The sequence below is a fragment of the Platichthys flesus genome, chromosome 22 (genome assembly GCF_949316205.1).
Source record: "Platichthys flesus chromosome 22, fPlaFle2.1, whole genome shotgun sequence".
NCBI lineage: Eukaryota > Metazoa > Chordata > Actinopteri > Pleuronectiformes > Pleuronectidae > Platichthys > Platichthys flesus.
The window spans coordinates 14,408,848-14,434,541 of record NC_084966.1 but is presented as its reverse complement, the minus strand read 5'-3'; the positions used below and the strand labels follow the sequence as shown (position 1 = coordinate 14,434,541).

The 25,694-nt window shown below is 42.3% G+C and overlaps 2 protein-coding genes across 2 annotated transcripts in view; one reads left to right on the top strand and one right to left on the bottom strand.

Annotated features, from left to right (window-relative positions):
• LOC133933462 (histone H4-like) overlaps positions 1–10,352 on the bottom strand; it is a 556,161-nt gene extending 545,809 nt beyond the window's left edge. Inside the window, exon 1 of the mRNA XM_062380582.1 lies at positions 10,048–10,352. Within this exon, the coding sequence (XP_062236566.1) occupies positions 10,048–10,333 (286 nt within the window). The 5' untranslated portion in view covers positions 10,334–10,352. The remainder of the gene's footprint in view (positions 1–10,047) is intronic.
• LOC133933439 (zinc finger protein 260-like) overlaps positions 1–25,694 on the top strand; it is a 627,571-nt gene that overhangs the window by 394,589 nt on the left and 207,288 nt on the right. Inside the window, exon 3 of the mRNA XM_062380551.1 lies at positions 19,570–19,946. Within this exon, the coding sequence (XP_062236535.1) occupies positions 19,570–19,946 (377 nt within the window). The remainder of the gene's footprint in view (positions 1–19,569; positions 19,947–25,694) is intronic.

Below are 25,694 nucleotides of genomic sequence, written 5' to 3'. Positions count from 1 at the left end.
GAGGTAACTGTTTACTCTACTAAACCAATGCAGGTCAAGTGAAAAAGGATCCAAAGACTCATACAAAGCCCCAGTCGGGAGATGAACGAATCCTTTCTGTTTCCTTGACTGAGCCTATGCATCAGTCCCGATGCGTGGCCACGAGAAAATGAACGAATTGTTCACGAACGACACATCACGAATGGGGTGTCTTCTACAGATGCACCATAGAGAGCATCCTGACTGGCTGCATCAACGCCTGGTATGTCAGCTGCACCGCCCTGAACCATAAGGCTTTACAGAGGGTGGTGAAGTCTGCCCAGCACATCACCAGGACAGCGCTACCATCCATAGAGGACCTCTACACCCAGCGGTGCAGGAAGAAGAGCAGCCGGATAATTAAAGACCCCTTTCAACCCAGCCATAAACATTTTTGCCTGCTGCCATCTGGCAGACGGTACCGCAGTATCCGGGCCCGCACCACCAGGCTCAGAGACAGTTTCATCCCCCAGGCCATAAGACTTTTAAACTCCTCTCTGTAACATACACTCCTGATCAAAATCTTAAGACCAGTTAAAAAACTGCATGAATTTGCATTTTGCACTGTTGGATCTTAGGAAGGTTCTAAGTAGAGCTTCAAAATGCAAAAATAAGAAATGGGAACAAGAGACCAAAAGTTGTGAGCAGGCAATTTATTGAAAACAACAATTTAACTCAAATAAGCTGTTCATCAGCTGATCAAAAGTTTAAGACCACAGCCTTTAAAAGCCAAAATCTCTGCAAAATTTGGATTCCATGTCATTTCCTGTCAAGTAATCATACTGTGAAGATCTCTTGATGGCAAAGGCCAAAAAACTCACCGTCTTTGAACGTGGTAGGATTGTTGAACTGCATAAACAAGGCCTCTCACAACGTGACATTGCTGCTGAGGTTGGACGCAGTAAGACATTTTGCATTACTTAAAAGATCCTCAGGGTTATGGAACAAAGAAATCAAGTGGTAGACCCAAAAAAATCTCACCGGCGCTGAGCCGGAGGATCCGAATGGCTGTCCGTCAAGACAAGGGACGATCCTCGTCCCAAATTAAGGCCATTACTGGTGCTGACTGCAGCCCAATAACCATCAGGCGGCATCTGCGAAGGAAGGGCTTCAAAAACAAGAAACATCTTCAAAGCCCACGTCTCCTTCAACGCCTCAACATTGCCCGTTTAGACTTTGCAAGGGAGCACCAAACATGGGACATTCAAAGGTGGAAGAAAGTTTTATTCTCTGACGAGAAAAAATGTAACCTTGATGGTCCTGATGGCTTCCAACGTTACTGGCATGACAAGGAGATGCCACCTGACATGTTTTCTACGCAGCACAGTGGAGGGGGCGCCATCATGATCTGGGGTGCTTTTTCCTTCAATGGAACAATGGAGCTCCAGGTTGTGCAGGGGTGTCAAACAGCAGCTGGCTGTGTGGAGATGTTTCAGCGGGCATCCCTCATAACTGAGGGCCCTCGTCTGTGTGGTAACGACTGGGTTTTTCAGCAGGACAACGCTCCAATTCACAATGCCCGTCTGACTAAGGTTTTTTTCCAGGAGAATAATATCACTCTTTTGGACCTTCCTGCGTGTTCCCCTGATCTTAATCCAATTGACAACATTTGGGGATGGATGGCAAGGGAAGTTTACAAAAATGGACTTCAGTTCCAGACAGTGGATGCCCTTTACCATCTTCACCACTTGGCGCAACATTCGCACTAGCCTTTTGAAAACACTTGCATCAAGCATGACAAAACAAATTTTTGAAGTGATCAACAATAATGGTGGAGCTACTCATTACAGAGTCAGTTTTTGACACTTTAATTTCTGTTTTATTTTTTTTAGCTGTGGTCTTAAACTTTTGATCAGCTGATGAACAGCGTACTTCAGTTGAATTGTTGTTTTCAATAAATTGCCTTCTCACAACTTTTGGGCTCTTGTTCCCATTTCTTCTTTTTGCATTTTGAAACTCTACTTAGAACGTTCCTAAGATTCAACAGTGCAAAATGCAAATTCATGCAATTTTTTAACTGGTCTTAAGATTTTGATCAGGAGTGTATAATGACGTCACTTTCTGCCTAAATTTTGGAATGTTTCCTACCTTAAGATTTAAGGACCCGCTGAAAACCCTCTCTCCTCTCATTATTCCATAGGCAGTTCAAGGTTAGTTCAGACGAAGAGAAACACACTGAACACATCTGGAGACAACACTTAAACGTTTGAACTTAAGATGCAAGGCGCCTTAAGATATTAACATGTCATTATGATCTATACCTATGCTAGAGAAAGTCATTAGCTGGATATTAAAATACCATTCATTGTTTGTATCTGTGCTATGGATATCTATTAGCTAAGGGAATATACTACACCATCTTGTAGGAAATACCCGTGGGCTGAACTGGACTTTCACTGGATGGGCGAAGCTGAGAGAGAAGCTCTGATAGAGAAGGATCGTCTTGCTGCTGGTTAATCAAATCACTAAGAGAGACAGACAAAGGAACAATAGGCAGCCACACAACATCGTCAGATATAACTTCAATTTGTTTTCTCTTTACCAGTCTGTGCTCGGGTTACTGCACATGCTGAAAATACCTCTCGGTCAACAGGTCCCCTCATCAGTCAGGTAGAACAACCTACCAGTGAAGGCAGTATATCAGGCCGTAATTTGTTTCCAGCCAGATCATTCCCTAGGATGATCGCCACTCCTGGAACCAGGAATGATGGCCGGACTCCCATGGACACCTGTGCCTTAACTAAAGAGCAGCACAACAAAAAACGATGCAAAGGAGCCAAAAACAGTTGCATACCCTTCTTCCAGTGTCCCTCCACTGGACAATAGTTACAGGTTCTGCTTTGATAAGGAGTATTCATTAGCCAACACAACATCTTTCTAGCTTGATGCTCATTTATGTAAGTAGTAACTCGGTTAGGAAGAATATCTTTAAACTGAACAGAACCAATTCCTTAAGATCTTCCATTTCATTTCTCATAAGCTACAAGCCAGCGATTAAAATGGGTGGTCAGTGCTCGCTCCAGCTCTACATACGTTTGCTCTTCTGATCTTCTCAGTTTCCTGAACTGCTGGCGATCGCCTCCGGCACAATTTCATAGGACCTAAGCCTCTGTGAGCCCACATTGCAAGAACAACATCTCTACATCAGTCCACTGGCATGCTTGACTTAACCGTTCAAAAAGAAAAGAAATTACCCACATCCTTCTCACAAAATGTTGGTAGTAACCTTAAAATATAAACTACATCAAAAGTATCTGTGGACACTGCTGGCAAAAATGGATATAACTCACGCTCTTTAATCAGCTCCAGTTCAACCTCACGCGGCTTAGTAGTTACATTTAATCATTCAAACTCCCATTCTTGATCCCTGGCATGAACTCGCTCTTCATGGGCACGTGATTCACTTTCCTGTTAGTGATGTAGCAACATAATTTCTGTCTTCTGTTCAACTGTTATGTCACCAAAGTCATAAAGGACTGCCCTCTAACCTTGATCTACCAGCTACTTCCTCTTCAGCAACAACCTCATCTCTGGAACAAACCGAAGGGGGGAAAAACCAACCTGTCCTAACTGGGCCTTTAAAGTAGAGTACATTACTTCCTTGTGAACCGTTCTATTTCATAATGCTCTGCAATTTTTAGCAACTGCTCCCTGGTACATTTTCCTAGCACCTCCACACTTGGAAACTGCACAAATTCCTCCATGGTAGCCATCTTTTCAAAAGAACCAACCCATATATATATATATATATATCATCACCTATATCATCTATATCTATCATCACCTTTGGAATACCTTTCCCCTGACTATCTGCCTAACCAATGCTAACTACCTTCTATAGACCCTAGTCTTCATGCATTTCATGACAGGTGTTTTAAACACAAAACCAATGACCAGGTAAAGCCCCAGCTTTGCTGTTACTCACCAGACGGACATGGATGTGTACCCAAGACAAAGTCAAATCATGTTTATGCACAAAAATAACAAACAAAAATAACAAACCAACAGACCCCCCGAGAGAGATACTGTTGCCTATTCCTACCAGGAAAGGTAACTCCAAAGGTAAATCCCTCTAATTAGTGCCTGATAAGTAATGCAATTAGTTACCGATGTAAGCTCAAAGTACTTCATTCACACTCTAAAGTTATCACACACCCTGGGCAACCAGTACACTATTCCAGGGGAAACTTAACCTACTAGAGGCCTATTACTTTCTCAGGACAGAAAAGAGTGAGAAACAAACCTGGATCTGGATTTCGGACGAGCCCCCACTTGTTACACCTTGGCTCATATGTGCAACAAGAAACACTGAATGGCACAAAGCTCTGCAGTTACAGTATTTATGCATTTATTCTACAGGAATAATACTACAAAGAACAAAATGCAAAGAAAAGAGTATACCCGGTGAATGAGAGACCAGAGCCCAGTGTGCAGGCCTCTAAAGTAGTGGCCAATCCCGGGTGTGCCACATCCCGTTAATTACCAAGGTCTGACTCCGCCTACAGGAGCCTGAAACACAACACAAGTAAAGCAGACAACTCCAGGGTTGTCACAAGATGAATGACATGATGTATGAGGAAGATATAGGGAGATGGTGGGGAAGGTTGAAAGAGGGGATAAGGGGCATGAGCAAGAAACAGTAAGAACAGGGGAAAGAAAGAGAAAAAAGGTTAAAACAGAAGTTAGAGGAAGAGGAGAAGAAAGCTGGGAAGGGGGTAATTATGACAGAGGGATACATAAAGATGAAAGATTAACTAAAGGAGATAGAACAAGGAAAGTGTTAAGGTGCAATAATTAGAAGTAAGGCGAGGTATGCAATAGAGGGTGAAAAATGTACAGGGTATTTCTTAGGGCTAGAGAAGACAAGGCAGGAGAAAAATTATTTTGAGCAAGTGGAGGGAAAAATAAAAATAACAGACCTTGTAGAGATAGTGGAAAAGAGTTGAAGAACTGTAGAGAGAGTTATATAAGAAAGAAGAGGTAGATGTGGAGAGTAGCAGACAGGTGATAGACAAGATGGAAGATAGACTGAGCGATGAGGATAGGTGTGCGAAGGAGAGATAAGTAATGGAGAGCCAATGACTGGATGTGGCTTTAACTTTTAAATATCTCGTCCCATCAGTCACATTATTTCCAGGCGACATCCTCCTCTTTATCTGAGATACTGCCGAGACTACCCAGCCCTGGAGTTTATCTAGTATCATACTGTCACTGATGTAAAATGGCATATTCATTAATGATACCACCAGCTCATCATTAACTGGCTCTCTAGCATGCACCATCGTTTCTCCAATTTGAAACCCATCCATGAGCCTCTCATTCCCTTTCGGGTGACTCATGGTCATTTCATTCTTTTTTTCGTCATCGTCTACACACACAGCTCCCTCACACACCTCATCAGCTCCATCGACGTTGCTTCATCCTCGCCTTCCATCTCTACCATTACGGTTAGCTCCCTCTCATTCCCTTGTTTCTGCAGCTCTTGCTCTGCCTTTAACTCCGTGCCTCTCCCGCTATCACCTCCGTGGGTCACCGCGTTTCCACTCACCCGCTCCGTACTTGCCTCCGCCATTGTCGCGAGGTACACTTCCAAACAGGCATCAGACACCCCCGCACAGTGCGTCACTGCCGTAGGGACACACACACACTAAACAAGACAATCACAACGCTAACGTCCGGTTGGATTTACACATAAGAAGAAGAAGAGGTAGAAGTAGATAGAGTAGAAGAAACAAGATGTGGTGGTAGATCTGGTGAAGGGGAGAGCCCAATGTGCAGCCCTCTTAAATACTGGTCAGCAACAGGTGTGCCATATCACTGCTGATTATTAAGGTCTGACTCCGCCTACAGGAACCTGAAACACACACAAGCACAACACCACAGCAGGACAACTCCAGGGTTGTCACACAATATTATGATAACATTGCACCTTAATTTTTATTTTCTGCACATTTCCCCTGATTTATTTACATGTATTAATAGGTATTGTGGGTGGAATCATTCGCTAACAGACATACCACGCTGAACACGCCCATTGAGGTCGTCACAGTGAGATGGAAAGAAGCAAAACTTAAAGCCTGAAACATGCTTCTGCGACTGCGTCTGCGTGTTTTCACGCCGCTGTGGCGCAAGACTCGTTTTCATTCATGCTTCCCCAACCGTTGCGCGTCTTACAAAGCAATTCCGCGCCAGAACACTAGGCGGAGTAATGCTTTTTGTCGAAGACGACCTTAGAGACGCCTTCTTTCTTCTTTGTCGATTGTTTATTTACATAGCCACTGCGGCTCCTCGTAGCCTTTTTCTGGCGGACAAATCCGCCAGTCAGTGACAGGTTATACAAGTGATCATACTATCGGATATCTTCTGCCAAGTGCTCTTCTATTTGGTCCATATTCGTTCTTCTAAATCTTCCGTGATTTCTGCCGGTATTATGGGGCATGAAACCGAAATGCAGCTCCAGAAGGGATGTAGAGCAGACCAATCACAGCCTTGCGGGCTGAGTGAGCTTGCGGAACTTTGCCGTAAATTTTAGAAAAGGGGGTCGACACCCGTCAGCACGTAAGGAGGGATACAGAAGCACGAAAGGGACCCGGAAGGGCTCTTGCGCTTACGGGCCCGTGAAAACGCAGAAGCATGTTTCAGGCTTTAGTGTCTATTCCACTAGTATAATACGTTTCTACGTCAATGTATTGTCCGTTTTTCGTTTGTTCGAAAAGAAGAGTTTATTATTTTAAACAATCCCCCGACAGATCTTGCTGTTTGGGGAAATTTCGATTTTTTTATTTAACCTCGAAAGACGGACAGCACGGCAACAAACGAGAAGGAGCAGACAGACGTAAAAACAATCACGGACAGAGCAAGAGGAGGAGATGAAAGATGTGAAGTAAAGGACGGACAACAAGAGAACAGACAGGAAAATGCCAGTGAGAGGGCACACGGACCAAACACTTCCACCGCTGGTCAAACGAGGCACAGAGGGAAAATATGCGGAGAGGAGCAACGAGGGGAGAGAACAGGAGGTCTCATTTATAACCGTTGCGGGGGCTGAAACGTGCGTACGCCACTTCTCACGCAAACGTTGCGTATTTCCACGCAAACTCTGACCCATGCGTACGAACGTTTTGGAGAGGGGAAAGTGGCGACACAGACGTGAGGTGGTGAACTGAAGTCAGAGTATTGATCCAATTCATCATTTACAATAAAACCAACAGCTTAGTTTTGCTCGAGCGACATGTCTGTTCCACTCGAACCTTTTAGTTTAAACATGACTTGCAGCAAATTACGTTTAGATTCCATTTAATCGTGGAGTTACGGAGCCGAGTCATTCATAGGTTTTAATATAGTCTTCAAACACTGCGTGTATCATCAAATCACTGCAGTGAACGTGACTGTGCCATCAGGCTCACAGAGCGCACTGGAGATCACTTACAGGAAATGAAGAAACTTTCCAAATAATATCCCAGAGGAGGTGAGGATCCACAGATGTGAGGGAATTGGTCCGAGGCTCTAAATAAATAAATACTACCGTGACAGTGGCAAGGGGTTCTGCGTGCATGCGAATGGAAGGATGAGGAAGAAGAGAGGGTTCAGCGATGTCTGATCAGCTGATACAGATTATATTGATCTGTGATCTGTGATATTTTGTTTTAACTTCAGGCTCCGTTCTCTCTCTCGTCTTCACTCACACCCGTTCTCCGCAGTCCGTGCTGTTTTCGTTCTGTTTTTTTTTTGTCTTTCGTTCGGTTATTTCCACCGCTTGCTCCCTTGTTACCAAACTGACTCCCAGCTCTGCACTTTCCTCCAGCCGTCCCCTTGAAAAGTTTCTCCTTCGATGTATGTTAGTTTCCTATGATCTGGTCTGGCTATGATTTGGCCTGAGTCATCAAAGCACACTGTCTGAAGTTATTGTTTGATCTGAATTAAACTGTACAATGTGCAAGGTTTTCTTTATGTAAAAGTTAATTTAAGACAGAAATAGAGTATCAAACGTAAATATAAGCATGTAAATATCAAGTTTTGCTAAGATATCTTATTATTATTTCAGAGGAGCGTGACTCTGGATCAGTTCAAAGAGCTCCACTTGTTTGCTGAGCTTTCGACCACTTCTCAGGGTCGTCTTCAGTGAACTCAAATAGCTTTTGCCTCATCAGGTGAGCTAAGGTTGTAATGTTGGTCGTGAGATAGTATATTTTAATTATACGCTGACAAATTTACTAAGTGTTTAAATCATAAAGCTGAGAAAAACATCACCTGGAAAAACCCTCTACTCCCTGTTAGTAAATTTAACATCGTAACTTTCCCTCTGTTGGTGTTGCAGTGTCTGATGACAGTTCATCAATACTTTAGTTTAATGACAGCCACTGATCAAGTTGATGCAGCTACAGAGCTCATTTCTATGACTCAAACAAGTAGCTGCAATAAAGCAGGAGAAGCTGAGCTACTGGAAAACAAAGCTTCTGACAGAACATGGAGGAGAGTTCTTCTGGTAGTGGACTTTACTCAGGTTCACATCATTTGGAGAGCAGCTCCGTCTGTTGGCTGCCTGAGGTTACTACAACACAGTATGGTTACATGATGTGAGGCCGGAATTGTCATTTTTCTAAGCAACTGTCACTTTTCTATTGAGCAAGGAAAGACACAAGGTAATACGATAAATATAACAACAAAGGCACACTCTTTAAAAAGTATGGTATTTGAAGTAATGACGATATTGCTGAACATCATGTTACATGATGCATGTGTGTAGGTAAAAGTAGGCTACCCCTTCACAGAGTTTAAAGCTATGTTTTATAATATTTGATGTTTTGATATTAACTAACTTCTTAATCTGAACATTGTAAGATGACATCTAATATTGCTCAATCTATCTAGACTCCCTGTAGTTAAGAACTGTTGACGCAGGAATTGTTCTTCTCCACATCGTAGCCTCCGGCAGCCAGTGAGTAAGTCAATAGGTCAGTCAGTCAGGGTCCAGAAGGCTTCAGTGTAAGGCCGTTACCAAACTCCCGAGGTACGAGGGAACGTCAGTGTCTTTCGCACGCTGTGGTGTGCACGTAGAGGACCAGTCGTGTGTTCTTCATAGCAGCAGATGTAGATATGTGAATTTAGATTTTCACTTTATGGCTGTGTGTCTGTGTGTATATATTTATGTGTGAGGGTGGATATGTGTGTGAGTGTCTGTGTATTCATGTCAATGTCTGTTTGTTAATCTATTTGAATTAAAATACAAGTCAGATAATGTAAGTAACATGATGAATTTATTTAACTTGGCCAACATTTCTTTTTTCTTGTCTCGACACTCTCCCCACGTGCTTGACTGAAAGATGGAATGAGTAATGTCAACTTCACTTCCTTAAATTGTGGTCAGATTGTTGTTTATTTTATAGTTATGCTGTTACAGGGGGTGACTCATTTTCACCTACGCCTCAACATCCGTTCAAAGCAACAAACTGGTGAGGTGCAGCACCTAATCAAACAGCTCTGTCCCTGGTCCTTTTTAATTACACTCTGATATTTAACTTAGTGTTCAACTGATCAAGTTGATGCAGCTACAGAGCTCATTTTCAAAACTCAGAACAGATCAGAATCTGCAATAAAACAGGAGAAGCTGAGCTACTGGAAAACAAAGCTTCTGACAGGACATGTAGGAGAGTTCAACTGGTAGTGGACGTTGTTCCAGTTCACATATCTGGAGAGCAGTTCTATCTGTTGGCTGCCTGGTGTTACTACAGTATATATACACACACACATATATGTGTATAAAGAGATAACAGTTTAATATAAACTGTTTTTAAGGGTCACTTCAACGTTTAGAAATTAAAGAGGAAACTACGATTAGTAATTGTTATGTGATGTTTTGATATTAAATAACTTTGAAATCTTGACATTGTAAGACATCTACTCAGAGAACGACTTGTTGTTGAGCAGAGGATGTGAGCTCTCATTGACTCGGTGTGTGGCTCTTAAAAGAGCCGTTGTGTTGTTGAGCTGTTGGAAAGTGAGTTTATCCGCCGAAGCCGTAGAGAGTGCGGCCCTGTCTCTTCAGAGCATACACCACGTCCATGGCGGTGACGGTCTTCCTCTTGGCGTGCTCGGTGTAGGTGACAGCATCGCGGATCACGTTCTCCAGGAAAACCTTCAACACGCCGCGGGTCTCCTCGTAGATCAGACCGGAGATACGCTTCACTCCGCCACGGCGAGCCAGGCGGCGGATGGCGGGCTTGGTAATGCCCTGGATGTTATCACGGAGAACTTTGCGGTGACGCTTTGCGCCTCCTTTACCGAGCCCCTTTCCTCCCTTTCCTCGTCCAGACATCTTTCTTCAGTAAGATGAGATCTAGTCAATGCACTGCTACGCGAAAACACAGCTAGTCATAGCCAGAATGAGGACCTATTAGAAGACAGAGGCAGCCGTCTTCCTCCTCTGTGGATTCTCATGGCCGCTGATAAATACGTCTATGGTGCGCTAGCGCCTCCACAGGTGTGGATGTAGGACGGCAGATATTAAAGTCTGACACTTTCTCAGTTTTGTGTAGCAGTAGGACTGTAGCACGTTTCCATCCAGTAGGAATAGTGCCGGTGAAAAAGGCTTGGTTAGAAATAAGAGTATCATTAGGACTGATTGTGGAAGTACTTAGTCAAAGTATGAATATTGAGCAGCCTTGAATGAAAAACAATGGTCACACAAAGACTCAGCTCACAATGTCTCACTTAGCCCTCCTGTTAGCCTCACAGTTAAATAGTTTATCCTTTGAGTCCTTTGGACCCCAGCTATTAAAACCCTCCATAACATTATTGGAATAAAAATTGTAACCTAAGTGACCAAGTATGTAACCAAGTATGGTTTGTGTGTTTGTTAACTACTTAAATAGCTTTTAATCTAAAACACAACCCCCAACCAAACGTGTTAGTGCAGTGTCCAGCAGTGTAAGCACTTGATGCTTGTGTGGAACTGTTTTTGAAAGTGTTATGGACATTTATTATAAGTCCGGGCTGACAGTGTGACTATGTTCACCTTTCATTTTGCATCATTGGATACTGACCAGTTTTAAAAGCACCTCATGTATGCTTGAAAGTGTTGTTGATTACAATCTGACATTCTGCTGGATTCTGTTTTACTATATTCATCTGGTTTTGTTTGCAGATATGGACATTGAATAAAATGGTCATGGTTTTGTGGGGGCATCCTTAACATTGTATTTTCATCCCCCGTAACCTGTAGCCGTCCACAGCGACGGGGAGCTTGTCAACATGTTGGTTTATCCCGAATATGAGAAGAGCCGGTCTGGTCTAATTTCAACAAGTATTTACTAATATGACGCCTTGTGAGTCTTCAGTAAGCATGCACCATCTCCAGACAAAACAACGCCTTGCCTATCTGCCCTCCTGAAGCTGGGCCAGCTGCACGAACTCTGTGTGGAAGCTAAGGGAGGTATGCTTTAATATAAAAAGTTAAGTATGAGAACAAGTAAAAGTACAGCGTAATGAATGTCACAGATTCAAAGTTCTCACAGTAGGCCTTATTAGACAGCTGCAAGTTTGAACAGCGATGTGACGCACACACATTTGAACCAGCTTCCACATTAACACTAAGCAGCAAAGGTTACTAAAAGTCACCGTGTGAGGGCTACATATTTCCCACATTCTTCCCAAACTGCCCCTACCCCCACCCCCGTCTAACAAATTGCTTTTGTTTTTAAAGTTGACTTTCAGAGCCATCTCCACAGACACGCACACATGCATAGTATAGATTTCAGTCTTAACAAGCTCAACAAACTTCTGGGCAGAGTGACCATCTCTCAAATTTGTCTTTGCTATCGTACCTTTGATTCATGATTTAAAAACGATGAGATCAACAACAACACTGTTATTTTGGTTATGCCATGGGCTTGGATGGGGTTGAGTGAAGGTTTTTTTTTTTTTTTTTTAAATCATTGTTAGCATTTAAAGCATTATGTGTAATAGTGTTTTTATATAAAGTAATATGTAATTAAAGTCTGTTTGAGTGGTTAAAATGACATGTTTACATTCTACAATGTACACAAACACTTTCACATACTGCACACGTGTGTACATTCTGGATAAACACAGAGTTTGTTGACACTAAGGCCTTAAATTGTAATATGAATGTGTTATTGGCTATAAAAGTCTGAGAAGACTTGATCTTTAGACCAGTAGGTAACATATTGACAGGTTAACAGAGAGTTCTCACACACGGGTCAAATCGTTTTTCAGAAACGTTTGTCATGTTTAAATGATTATTTAACACAAATAATAATGATCATAATATACAAAAACATGTATCCCAGTGTTACTATGATGAGCAAAAGTTTGTATTTACTAAGTAGAGAAATTCTCAAACTAATTTACAGCTTAAACATTTTCTGGAAATTAAATGATGTAACCTGTTTACTTTTGGTGTTAAATGAGAGAAATGTGCCCCAATATTAATTTAATCCTTGCTTGAGGTGAATATTGACAAATTCAACATGGATATGAAATGTAGCCCTACTTCTATAATGACTCTCAAGCTTCCTCAGGATGAAAAATTCACGGCTCTGATAGGAAGTCTGGCTCAACTTCACCAGGAGCCTCGGCCATCAGCGGTGTGTTTGCTGCCTGCACAATTACTTGACTTTATTACTAAGAGATCCTCAACAGGTGCTTGTTTTCACTTGGTGTCTCTGAACAAACATGTGGAGCAGCTAGGAAACGGGTTTTGGTGGAGCTGTGGTGCTTTTGAACTCATTTTAGGAGAGAAACTAGTGGGAAAAGCCGCTGAGTAGCGCTGCTCACCGCGGTGAACGGGTCGTGTTCGGAGGCTCCACCGGCCAAATGCAGAGAGCATCAGAGCTCTTCATGACTTCAACATGAAGACAAATAAGTCCGCTACCTGCTTCCTCACTGTCAGCCTCCAGCACCGCTCACCCACTGAGTTTTTACTCGTTTATCAGTGAAGAGAAAACACAAGTGTCTGTGCGTTCACACTGTACACGGGAGCCACGGCTCGATTGAGTCTCCACGGTTCTCATGGTGTGTTCAAGTACCGCCTCCCGATCAGGACTCTTCATCAGTCCTGTAACTCACTCCGTTAGTTCGTCGTTGATCTAAACGCAAAGAGAAAGATGGCAGAAGCCGCTCCAGCTCCAGCACCAGCCGCCGCCAAGGTTAAAGCGGCCAAGAAGAAGGTCGTGAAACCGAAGACCGCCGGCCCCAGCGTCAGTGAGCTCATCGTGAAGGCCGTGTCCGCGTCCAAGGAGCGCAGTGGCGCGTCCGTGTCCGCCCTCAAGAAGGCTCTGGCTGCCGGAGGCTACGATGTGGAGAAGAACAATTCCCGCGTCAACACCACCATCAAGAAGCTGGTTGTCAGCGGGACCCTGGTCCAGACCAAGGGAACCGGGGCCACCGGCTCGTTCAAGATGAGCAAGAAAGAGGCAGTGAAGAAGGCCGCTCCCAAAGCCAAGAAGCCCGCCGCCAAGAAACCCGCAGTGGCTAAAAAGCCCAAGTCGGCGGGAGCCATGAAGCCAGCAGCCGCTAAAAAGTCCCCGAAGAAGGTGGCTAAACCAGCAGCGGCCAAGAAGCCCACCAAGAGCCCCAAGAAAATGGCGAAGAGCCCCAAGAAAGTGGCGAAGACTCCCAAGAAGGTGGCGAAGAGCCCCAAGAAGGTGGTGAAAAAGGCGCCTGCTGCCAAGAAGTCCCCCGCGAAGAAGGTCGCCAAACCCAAAGCGAAGAAGACAGCAGCCAAGAAGAAGTGATCTGTCCTCACTGTGAAACATGTCCATCCTGGTAAAAGGCTCTTTTAAGAGCCACACACGTCTTTCCACAAAGAGCTGTTTCCTCATCATTCATCACCACTGTCCATAAATATGTAGAGACAGAGTTCTTAACTACAGGGAGTCTAGATAGATTGAGCAATATTAGATGTCATCTTACAATGTTCAGATTAAGAAGTTAGTAAATATCAAAACATCAAATATTATAAAACATGGCTTTAAACTCTGTGAAGGAGTAGCGTACTCCTACCTACACACATGCATCATGTAACATGATGTTCAGCAATATCGTCATTACTTCATATACCATACTTTTTAAACATTAGAAATATAATTAGGAAACAGACACAGATTATTCTGCACTTTGTGTAGATTTTTTGTTTTTTTATGAACACCAGAAGAATCTCAATCCTGTAATTCTGAATGCTGAGATGGCGAGCAGAACCCAGACCGTGGATGCAGTGTGGCCAACTGTATGACCCAGATTGAACCTGATCGTTTATCCAGAAGACATCAGACCCCAGTACTGCCCGTCAGGTAGACAGGTAGTACTGAGTTTAGAGACATAAAGACCCGGACCAGAACGGAACCAGTGAATCTTCAAGCACACACTACACTGGGAACTGAATATATACACACACATTGAAAGGACAGTTATTTTATGAGAATACATCATTTATTGTGTTTGTATTATGTTATACTGTTTTATATTGTGATTGTTTGGTTGATTTTTTCAATAAATTGGTAATTTGTTCAACTAGTTCTTTGACATAAACTAGTACTCAATGATAATATATATATATATATATATATATATATATATATATTATTGTTGATACTAGATACTAGACCCACTTATCTGGGTCTAGTATTAGAAAAAAGCACTAAATATCGACATAAATTCCTATATATATATATATATATATATATATATTATATAAATAATAACAATAACAATAATAAACACATATTTCTTATAATTACCCTGATGGTAATAGGTTATTTTATCTCTTTTATATGTAAGTCAATCTTACGTGCTGTTCTTTCATATTTAGTCAATTGTACCTGTTGCTCCTTTATAAGTAAGTCAAATAATCAAATAGCCTATGGTATCAAAGGAGCCAATTATCTATGTGACATGACAGCATCATAGGATCAAATTATCTAAGGATATGATCTTTGAATTGATTTGAACAGTGTTAGGTAATATATATATTATATATAATTATCAATAATAACAATAATAAAACAAATATCTATTCATTCTGCACTTCTCTCATTTGGATTTCAAATCACTGTGTTCCTTGTAAACATATGTCATAATTACTCATCCTATATATCTGATGTATTTTGTTTTTCAGCCCCCTGGTATTTAATGAAATTAGTGTTAGCATTATTAGTATTCTTGTTTTCAATCTTTATTCTTACTCTTACTTTTCTTATTCATCCTCATTTGCCTCTCTGTGTTCTGTCTTTTCCTTATTGGTGTTACTTTTTCCATTAATTCCATGTCTGTTTCAGATCCTGGCGACATAGACGTTGCCTAGGGATGTTCAGCGATATCGCCATTACTTTATATACCATACTTTTTAAAGAGTCTGCCTTAGTTGTTATATTTATCGTTTTACCTCGTGTCTTTCCTTGCTAAATAGAAAAGTGACAGCTGCTTAGAAAAATGACAATTCCAGCCTCACATCATGTAACCATACTGTGCTGTAGTAACCTCAGGCAGCCAACAGATGGAGCTGCTCTCCAAATGATGTGAACCTGAGTAAAGTCCACTACCAGAAGAACTCTCTTCCATGTTCTGTTCCGAAGCTTTGGTTTCCAGTAGCTCAGCTTCTCCTGCTTTATTGCAGCTACTTGTTTGAGTCATAGAAATGAGCTCTGTAGCTGCATCAACTTGATCAGTGTCTGTCATTAAACTAAAGTGTTGGTGAACTGTCATCAGACACTGCAACACCAACAGAGGGAAAGTCACAAAGTTACATTTACTAACAGGGAGTAGAGAGTTTTTCCAGGTGATGTTTTGCTCAGCTTTGTGATTTAAACACCAAGTAAATGTTTCAGCTTATAATTAAAATATACTATCTCAAGACCAACATTACAACCTTCGCTCACCTGATGAGGCCACAGCTATTTGAGTTCACTGAAGAAGACTCTGAGAAGTCGTCGAAAGCTCAGCAAACAAGTGGAGGTCTTGGTTGAACTGATCCAGAGTCCTGCTCCTCTGGGGAAAAAGAGTAAACTTCAGTGCTCAACACGTTTATTGAGGAATCCAAACCATTCAGATGGTGACAGAGCTCCATGCACTGTCACACCAGAAGAATCACAGGAGAAAATGTATACAATAATAATAATGATGGCTGAGTTCCATTTAGCTGCTCCACTTCAATGGTCCTGGTGTTCTGAATGCTGGATAACTGTCATGTGTACTGGGGCACTTTAATACAACAGAGGACCTGGTCAATGTTTTGGATGAAAACCTGTCTCATGTGAAACACGTCTATAATCCCACAAGTGACCGGACACACAGCACCTAACTTTTAAAAGCAGATTTTACAGATTAAGCAAAGGTACCAGAGTGATTGTTTCTGACTACATTACTATCTTATGATAGTTTGTAAGATGTTTAACCAATAGCTCTCTTTACTTCTCACCCTATATTTGCAGAATGACAAATGTAAAGAGGGTTAAAATTGCATTAAATCTGTTCTACCCACACTAGTTTCTATTTCATTGGGAAGATAGTATGTGTTGTTTTTGCATTCATACCGTCCATCATGAGAGATGTATGCCATGGATCCATGAACCTTAGACGTACTGAAATTTGAAGTGTGTATCTTTTATATTTAAACTTCCATATGAGTGATGGTTTCCTCACCAGGTGACACAAACATCTGACACAGAATGAACCATACCAATGAATACATATTGAATGCTAGTGGCCTGCAGAGGGTGGTGAAAACTGCCCAACACATCACTGGTTCCTCACTCCCCACCATTGAGGCTGTCCAGAGCAAGAGATGTCTGCGAGGGCTCGCAGCATTGTCAAGGGCAGCTCACAACCCAGCCACAGACTGTTTGCCCACCTCCCTTCTGGGAGACGCTACAGGGTCCTCCGTTCCCGGACCAGCAGGTCCAGGAACAGCTTCATCCCTGTGGCTGTCACCCTGCTAAACTCTGCACCACAGTAAAAGCAGCTGCCCCGCACCACACACAGCTCCTCCAGTGACTATACTTCCCTCCTCCACCCTGGCTTGGACTGCCACCCACCGTCCTCCAACCATTAAACATTTGCACTAGACTGCTACTTCTTTTTTTTGTTTACTACTGTATAATCCCACCAATAGTGTATTCATATTCATATATATTGATCTTGCTCATAGTATATTCATCGTTCTTATATAATAAAATACCTCTTAATACTGCTCTATTCCATATATATTTATTACTGTACATATCTTATGTATTTACAAATTTTACTTCACATTTTCCGTTTTTTTTAAATTTGCACATTACTCTGCACTTTTACTGCCTTTATTGCACTTCTGGTTATATATAAGCACTTCTACTGTGCAATGAGATTAAAGTTGAATCTAATATAATCTAAAAATGACTTGTGCGTGTGCTTTAAATTGATGGGTGATATGAGGAGTTTTGTTCTTCAGAGGTGAGTGTGTGGCTCTTAAAAGAGCCTTTGTGTCGTTGGTTTCCAGCAGCTTTGCTTTACTTGGACTTGGGGGCCTTCTCGGTCTTCTTGGGCAGAAGAACAGCCTGGATGTTGGGCAGCACGCCGCCCTGAGCGATGGTCACTCCGCCCAGGAGTTTGTTGAGCTCCTCGTCGTTGCGGACGGCCAGCTGCAGGTGGCGGGGGATGATACGGCTCTTCTTGTTGTCGCGGGCGGCGTTTCCAGCCAGCTCCAGGATCTCAGCGGTGAGGTACTCCAGCACAGCCGCCAGGTAGACGGGGGCGCCGGCACCAACGCGATGTGCGTAGTTGCCTTTACGCAGCAGTCTGTGAACACGACCGACGGGGAACTGGAGCCCAGCGCGGGAAGAGCGAGTCTTTGCCTTCGCTCTGGCCTTTCCGCCGGTTTTGCCTCTGCCTGACATTATGGATGGAGATTGTTTCCTAACACACGTCAAAAGAAACTGCGGTGGAGAGCATGATCACTCCCCTATATATACGCGGATCGCGCGGGACGGTTCATGCCAGACCAACCAGAATAGAAGCCTCTAGCAGAGCAGCGGGGGATGGTCGACACTTTTGTCGAACAAGCAGACAGTACCCGAGGAGGAGCCTATCCCCGATCTGAAGCAGCGTCACCAATTCAGGGCTGGCTTCGCGGTTTAAAAGCAGAGTGTCTCTCTACAGCTTCACTCTTTCTCCCGATCGCAGAGAAAAGCAACAAAATGGCAAGAACCAAGCAGACCGCCCGTAAATCCACCGGAGGCAAAGCCCCCAGGAAGCAGCTGGCCACCAAGGCTGCGCGTAAGAGCGCCCCGGCCACCGGCGGCGTGAAGAAGCCTCACCGTTACAGGCCCGGCACCGTGGCTCTGAGAGAGATCCGTCGCTACCAGAAATCGACGGAGCTGCTGATCCGCAAGCTGCCCTTCCAGCGCCTGATGAGAGAAATCGCTCAGGACTTCAAGACCGACCTGCGCTTCCAGAGCTCCGCTGTCATGGCTCTGCAGGAGGCCAGCGAGGCCTACCTGGTCGGCCTGTTTGAGGACACCAACCTGTGCGCCATCCACGCCAAGAGGGTTACCATCATGCCCAAGGACATCCAGCTGGCCCGCCGCATCCGCGGAGAGAGAGCTTAAACTGCTGCTGCTCCACTGACCATAACAACGGCTCTTTTAAGAGCCACTTCACTGTACTCAAGACAAAACTCCTTTGTTGCCCTGCTCGTTATAGACCGTTAATACATATAATACACTAAAGAATTGACTTCAGAGTTCAAAGTTCATATCACCATTGAAGTATAATAAATGAATTACTTTCTGTAAAGTAACTAAAGTATGTTAAAGGATATCTTTCGACAGATTTAAATATGTATCTATTCTAGTTTTACAACATTAACTGATCAGCAAAAAGAGAGTAGCATTTCATAATACTACATGAAGACAAGTTTACAGTAAAATATTTGTTACATTATTAGCTCTGCAAATAATACACGTTGGAAAGTATGCAAGCTAAGACCTGGCCTGCTATAAATCTAATCATTAATATTGCTACTTCACTTCACCCTAATCCAAACCATGGTCAGAGCTGCAATGAAATAAAGTATTTATTTGAAATGAGATGACCTAGCCTTTTCTGAGAAACCGATCTACTCGGTACAAACATTTATTAAACAGCACAAGTTATTTAAAATGTTGTCCCTGGTAAAACACTCCAACTGTTTGGAAAGACAAACGTCCCCCAGGGATTGGAGCTCATATACACAGCCGTGAACATAATTGTTAAGATTAAGATTCCTTTATTTACTAGTCCCAAACACATGCACAGACATACAAAGGCACACTCATGCAGGTAGGGAAATTTAATCTTTGCCCTTGACAGAGCACTGAGTGAACATGTGTGGCGCTCGGGGAGCAGATGTTGGGGGAGTAAGGTGCCTTTGTTAAGGGGCACTAGACAGGGTAGGGAGACTCTTGGATTTTTGGACAGATCAATCCAGGTGCGTCTTTTTGTTGTCTCTCCGTGGAGTCGACCCAGAGACCTTCTCTGCCCATAATCCAAGTTTCTGACAAAAGTTCAGTCTAGCTGAACATATGAGTATTCATATGAGTATTCATACAGGAGAGAAACCATTTAGCTGCTCTGAGTGTGGTAAAACATTTAGACAAAATTGGAGTCTAACTTCACATATGAGGATTCATACAGGAGAGAAACCATTTAGTTGCTCTGTATGTGGTAAAAGATTTGCCCACACTGGTTCTCTAACTTTACATATGAGAAATCATACAGGAGAGAATCCATTTAGTTGCTCTGAGTGTGGTAAAAGATTTAGACAAAAGAGCCATTTAACTGGACATATGAGGATTCATACAGGAGAGAAACCATTTAGTTGCTCTGTGTGTGGTAAAAGATTTTCCCAGAATGGTTCGCTAACTTTACATATGAGGATTCATACAGGAGAGAAACCAGTCAGTTGCTCCGTGTGTAGTAAAATATTTAGACAAAAAGGCCATCTAACTGGACATATGAAGAGTCATACAGGAGAGAAACCATTTACTTGCTCCTAATGTGGTAAAATATTTAGACTAATGGTTAATCTAACTGCATATGACTAGTCAAACAGGAGAGAATGAATTTACCTGCTCTTAAAGATTTAAGTTGCATTGTTTTTAACAAAATATTTATCCGTATTAGTCAGCAACTACTCATACATATTAATAGTTCACCATTATATATATTAATAGAGAAATTTGTATCCCCCTTAACCTGTCTCTAAATGTTTACCTTGCACAGTATGTATATGTACTAAGAAGAGACTCCCTACCCTGTCTAGTGCCCCTGACCAAGGCACCTTACTCCCCCAACATCTGCTCCCCGGGCGCCGTACATGGTCGCTCACTGAACTGTGTGTCCTGCACCAGATGGGTTAAAAGCAGAGGTCACATTTCCCTAACCTGCTTGAGTGTGCCTGTGCATGTGTTTGGGACTAATGAATGCATCTTAAATATATTTGATTTAAATCACTGTGCTTACTGATCAGTGACCATGTGGAGGGACATGTGACCATGGCTGTAAATAGTAAATGGATTTGTATTTATATAGAGCTTTTCTAGTCTTGATGACCACTCAAAGCTCTTTACATTACAGTTTTACGTTCACCCATTCACACACACACACACATTCATACAGTTCAGTTATTAGCAGCACTTTGTCATTATATGAGGCATAATTCAGGGTTATGCATCTTGCCCAAGGCAGATGGGGATGACTGGGGATCGAACTGCCGACCTTCAGGACGACCTCTATATCCCATAGCCATAGCCGCCCGTTTGTTAGAAAAATACATTTTTCACAGGAAGGTTCAGAGAGAAGTGACCTTAAGGATTTCATTAGCCGCCATTATAAGAGCTGTCCGAAATCTGAATGATAAGGAAAGGAGCTTCAATGCTTCATAACTTATCACCTTATAGTGGGGCAGGTAATAGAAAATTGTGCAAAATGTGATACAAGCAGTGTTAATTTCGTTGACGAAGACGATGACAAAATATATTCGTTAACGACCCTTTTTTCCATGACGAAGACGAGACGAAGTCGTAACGAAAACGGATCTTTAAAAATAAAAACTACGACGAAATCTATTTTAATTTTCGTTGACGAGACGAGACAAAAATGTTGGTGGATGACTAAGTCACAATAATTTTTAAAACATCATCGAATCAGGCCATCATGAAGTATTAGGAGCGGGCGAGTGAGTGTGTCTGTGTATGTGTGTGTGTGTGCCGCAGATAGCGCTCCGGTCCGTAGCTCCGCCCCCCGCCCTGTGCACTCGCTCAGAGAGACACAGTGAAAGCAGAGCGCGTTCTCGTGGAGCAGCCGATCAGTGACCGACTGCTTCTTAACTATGGAAACAGTGAAAACACAGAGTTTCTCTGGTCTCAGCTGCTCAGAGATCAGCCCCTCAGCTTATTCATCAGAGCAGAAGCTGCAGTTGGTTTGTACCGATGTTCAGTTTCTGTGTCCGGCTCCAGTCTGACCTGCTCTCGCTTTTTGTTTTCACATTTAAAACTAAATATATATTTTTAAGCTATTAGGCTGCAGCTATATGTTTTTATAGAAAAGGAGTTTAATGTGGCTATTAAATGTGACTAAAACTAGACTAAAACTAGGAAGGATAAAAAAGACTAAATGTGACTAAAACTAGACTAAAATGTAATTTGTTTTCGTCGACTAAAACTAGACTAAAACTAAGAAGGATAAAAATGACTAAATGTGACTAAAACTAAAATGCATTTTCGTCAAAAGACTAAGACTAAGACTAAATCAAAAATAGCTGCCAAAATTAACACTGGATACAAGCACCACATTTGGCATGGTGGTTCCCAAGGGTCTACTTAACAAATATGCCTGATGTGCCATTCAAAAATCCAAGATGGCTGCAAGCAGTGTTAATTTCGTTGACGAAGACGATGACAAAATATATTCGTTAACGTCCCTTTTTTCCATGACGAAGACGAGACGAAGTCGTAACGAAAACGGATCTTTAAAAATAAAAACTACGACGAAATCTATTTTAATTTTCGTTGACGAGACGAGACAAAAATGTTGGTGGATGACTAAGTCACAATAATTTTTAAAACATCATCGAATCAGGCCATCATGAAGTATTAGGAGCGGGCGAGTGAGTGTGTCTGTGTATGTGTGTGTGTGTGCCGCAGATAGCGCTCCGGTCCGTAGCTCCGCCCCCCGCCCTGTGCACTCGCTCAGAGAGACACAGTGAAAGCAGAGCGCGTTCTCGTGGAGCAGCCGATCAGTGACCGACTGCTTCTTAACTATGGAAACAGTGAAAACACAGAGTTTCTCTGGTCTCAGCTGCTCAGAGATCAGCCCCTCAGCTTATTCATCAGAGCAGAAGCTGCAGTTGGTTTGTACCGATGTTCAGTTTCTGTGTCCGGCTCCAGTCTGACCTGCTCTCGCTTTTTGTTTTCACATTTAAAACTAAATATATATTTTTAAGCTATTAGGCTGCAGCTATATGTTTTTATAGAAAAGGAGTTTAATGTGGCTATTAAATGTGACTAAAACTAGACTAAAACTAGGAAGGATAAAAAAGACTAAATGTGACTAAAACTAGACTAAAATGTAATTTGTTTTCGTCGACTAAAACTAGACTAAAACTAAGAAGGATAAAAATGACTAAATGTGACTAAAACTAAAATGCATTTTCGTCAAAAGACTAAGACTAAGACTAAATCAAAAATAGCTGCCAAAATTAACACTGGATACAAGCACCACTGTGAGCCACACAGACCCCACCCTGAGTGCTCACCAAGGGTCATTCACCTACAGTCATTGCCACAACAAAAGTGTGAAGTGAGTTACACATCCTTTGTTATTGTTAATGACCCAGCCTTTCACAAAAAGCACAGCACAACACGCCCGCCGGTCCAACAACATTCCTCCAGCCAAGAAATATGAATGGAACTGAGGAATTATATCTATGAAGCTACCCCAAAGAGAAACACTTATTTATAATCTTTTAAAAATGAATTCCTCTGTTTGATGAAACTTTACAGAAAAACAATTTTGAGCCTGGAAAGAATGGACATATGCAAGAGAAGGTTTGATATGAATAGCAGGCCACTTTTGTTTGAGGGTTCAAGGGTGGATCACATACACTAACCAACCAGCACCCAGTATTTTTTTGTAGCTCCACCCATCAACATTCCCTGTCTCATCTGTGTATAAGTATTGGGCTTTCCAGCTGTAATTCACTCTGGAGAACCTTTCCTCAACTGCTGGACTGGAGAATCATCCCTCAACTGCTGGATACAAACAAAACCAATTGTTATTGCTTCATCTTCACTGACCAATCTCAGTTTGACAAATGGCTCCAGGGTAAGAAATATTTAAAGTTTACCTTAATAGCATGTATTCCAGTGGTGGGAGGTAGATTACTTAAGTAGATTTTTCACATATTTGTACTTTACTTGAGTATTTATTTTCCTGGCGACTTTTAACTTGTACTCGTTACATTTTAACACAGATTTCTGTACTCTTATCTATTCTCAAAACTGGTCGGTCCAGTGATTTTTTTTTTTCCTAGCACTGTGCAGATGTTAACCAAAGAGGAAAACTATCCTATTTGTTGTGCCTAGAACTTCTTTCCTTTTGCTGACTTATCACAAGGGGTATTGTGTATCACTCCTGCTACTGATTAGAAAACGAAAAGGTCCATGTTTAGTGATATTTACAGAATTGTTTATCGGTTATACTGTGGTCTATAAGTGGTCTTAGGCAGACACAAGAGACACTTGTTTCTTACTATGTTCGTTCTTTGTTGTCCCTAGAAGTTCGAATGCACTAGTCCATTACTATTTGAACCTCAGCATCTGGGGTTCAAAATTTGTAAAATTATAGAGTATATGTATATTTTTGTTATAATTTTTCAGTCAGTTGAAATAAATCCTGAGGAGAACGATTTTGGGTTGTTTTGTGTCTGTATAGACTATAAAAAGCACTTTGCATTTTAAATTTTGGTACTTGTACTTTTACTTTTGATACTTAAGTACATTTCAACAACAGATACTTTTAATACTTAAGTAAATTTAATATGAGCTACTTTAAGACTTTTACTTTTACCGGAGTCACTTCCAGGTACGATATCTGTACTTTCACTCAAGTATGGCATTCAAGTACTTTATACACCACTGATGTATTACCATGTGTAACCATTGTACAACTTTTGTTGTAATGACATATGGATTAATGTATTTATTTTCTTTTTCCAGGAAATCAAGCAGACACTGGCTCCTCTGTCCAGTTTGTATGAAGACCCAAGAATCCCTAAGCTGTCACCTGCGCAGATCATGCATGAAGGAATCAGAAGAATCAGACAGAGGAGAGGTGGTTGAAAAGGCCAAGAGTGATGTGTTGGACCTCCTGAAGACTAGACGGGCTTTTAGCTATAAAGTTCTTAGCCGCATTGTCTCATCTTCAAATCCACTTGAAAGACTGATTGTGGAGCTGAAAAGTCATCACATGTTTGTGACCGGAGAGCCTACACCTTTGCCCCAAGGGAATCCAAGGTTTGTCGCAGAAACTGGTGAGCCATCCGGAGAGGCAGGGTCATCTGACGTGGAATCTGCTAGCAGCGGTGAACTGTTTCAATGTAACCGGGAAACAGCTTACAAGGCCAGAACCTCATTGAAGAAAGCGAACGAAATGGGGATTCTGGAAAAGCATTCTATAGATCATCCACTGCTTCAGGGCTTTGCCGAACACCTACGGGTCAATATGGAAAATACGAAGTACAAACAGCAGGTTGAGACTGTTTCTCGGTACCTTTATTATGCCGACCCCATCGAACCATCCTTGAAGTTTGTCAGGGACAGAGAGAAGCTCTTAAGCTACACAAGAAAACAGTCGGAGGCAAACTACACAGTACAGACTTCAGTCAAGTACCTAAAGTTCTTGAAAAGGTTGGTGCTTTTGTTTTATTATGATGTCAACAGTTTACACTATACACATAAATACTTGTTAATGCATGTACATAACTTAACTTAAATCCATCTCCTTCCTCCTTACAGATTCTTGGATTACAACACTGCATTGACCAATCTGAGAAAGGATGACAAGGCGCTCTACAATGACTGCGTTGATTTCGTGGATTACATTGGCTCTGTACAGAGTATGCTCTCTAAGCAAGTGAGCAAAGAGATTGTATCCAAGAGGCATGCCATGTTAATGGATAAAGATGTTCTTAGTCCTCGTGACTGCTGGGCCATTTTTGAGAAAGCTGAGGAAGGATTTTTGAACATCATGAATCAACTTGGTGACAGCTCTACCACCTCCCCGGATGCTTCTCAGTGCATATTTGTGCTGTACTATCTGGAGGCAATCGTCATACTGAAGCACTGCCAAAGGCCATGTGTGGTGGAGAACATGAAGGTGAGTGTTACTGTCCTCTATTGATAGATTTCCCTTGACAGTTTAGCCATTACATTTACTAATCAATGGCATATCCTCATTTTCTACAGGTCGCCGAATGGCTTGGGCGGAAACAAGAAGCGGAACATACAATCATATATGCAGCACATTTTGCGGTTGGAATTGCCCTGTCGAAGCAGGAGGAGGAGTGGTTTGAAAAGTACTACACAAGAGTGCGGCCACAACACCTTGCTGCAAAAGGGAAACGCAAGCGGGATGAACGGAATGAC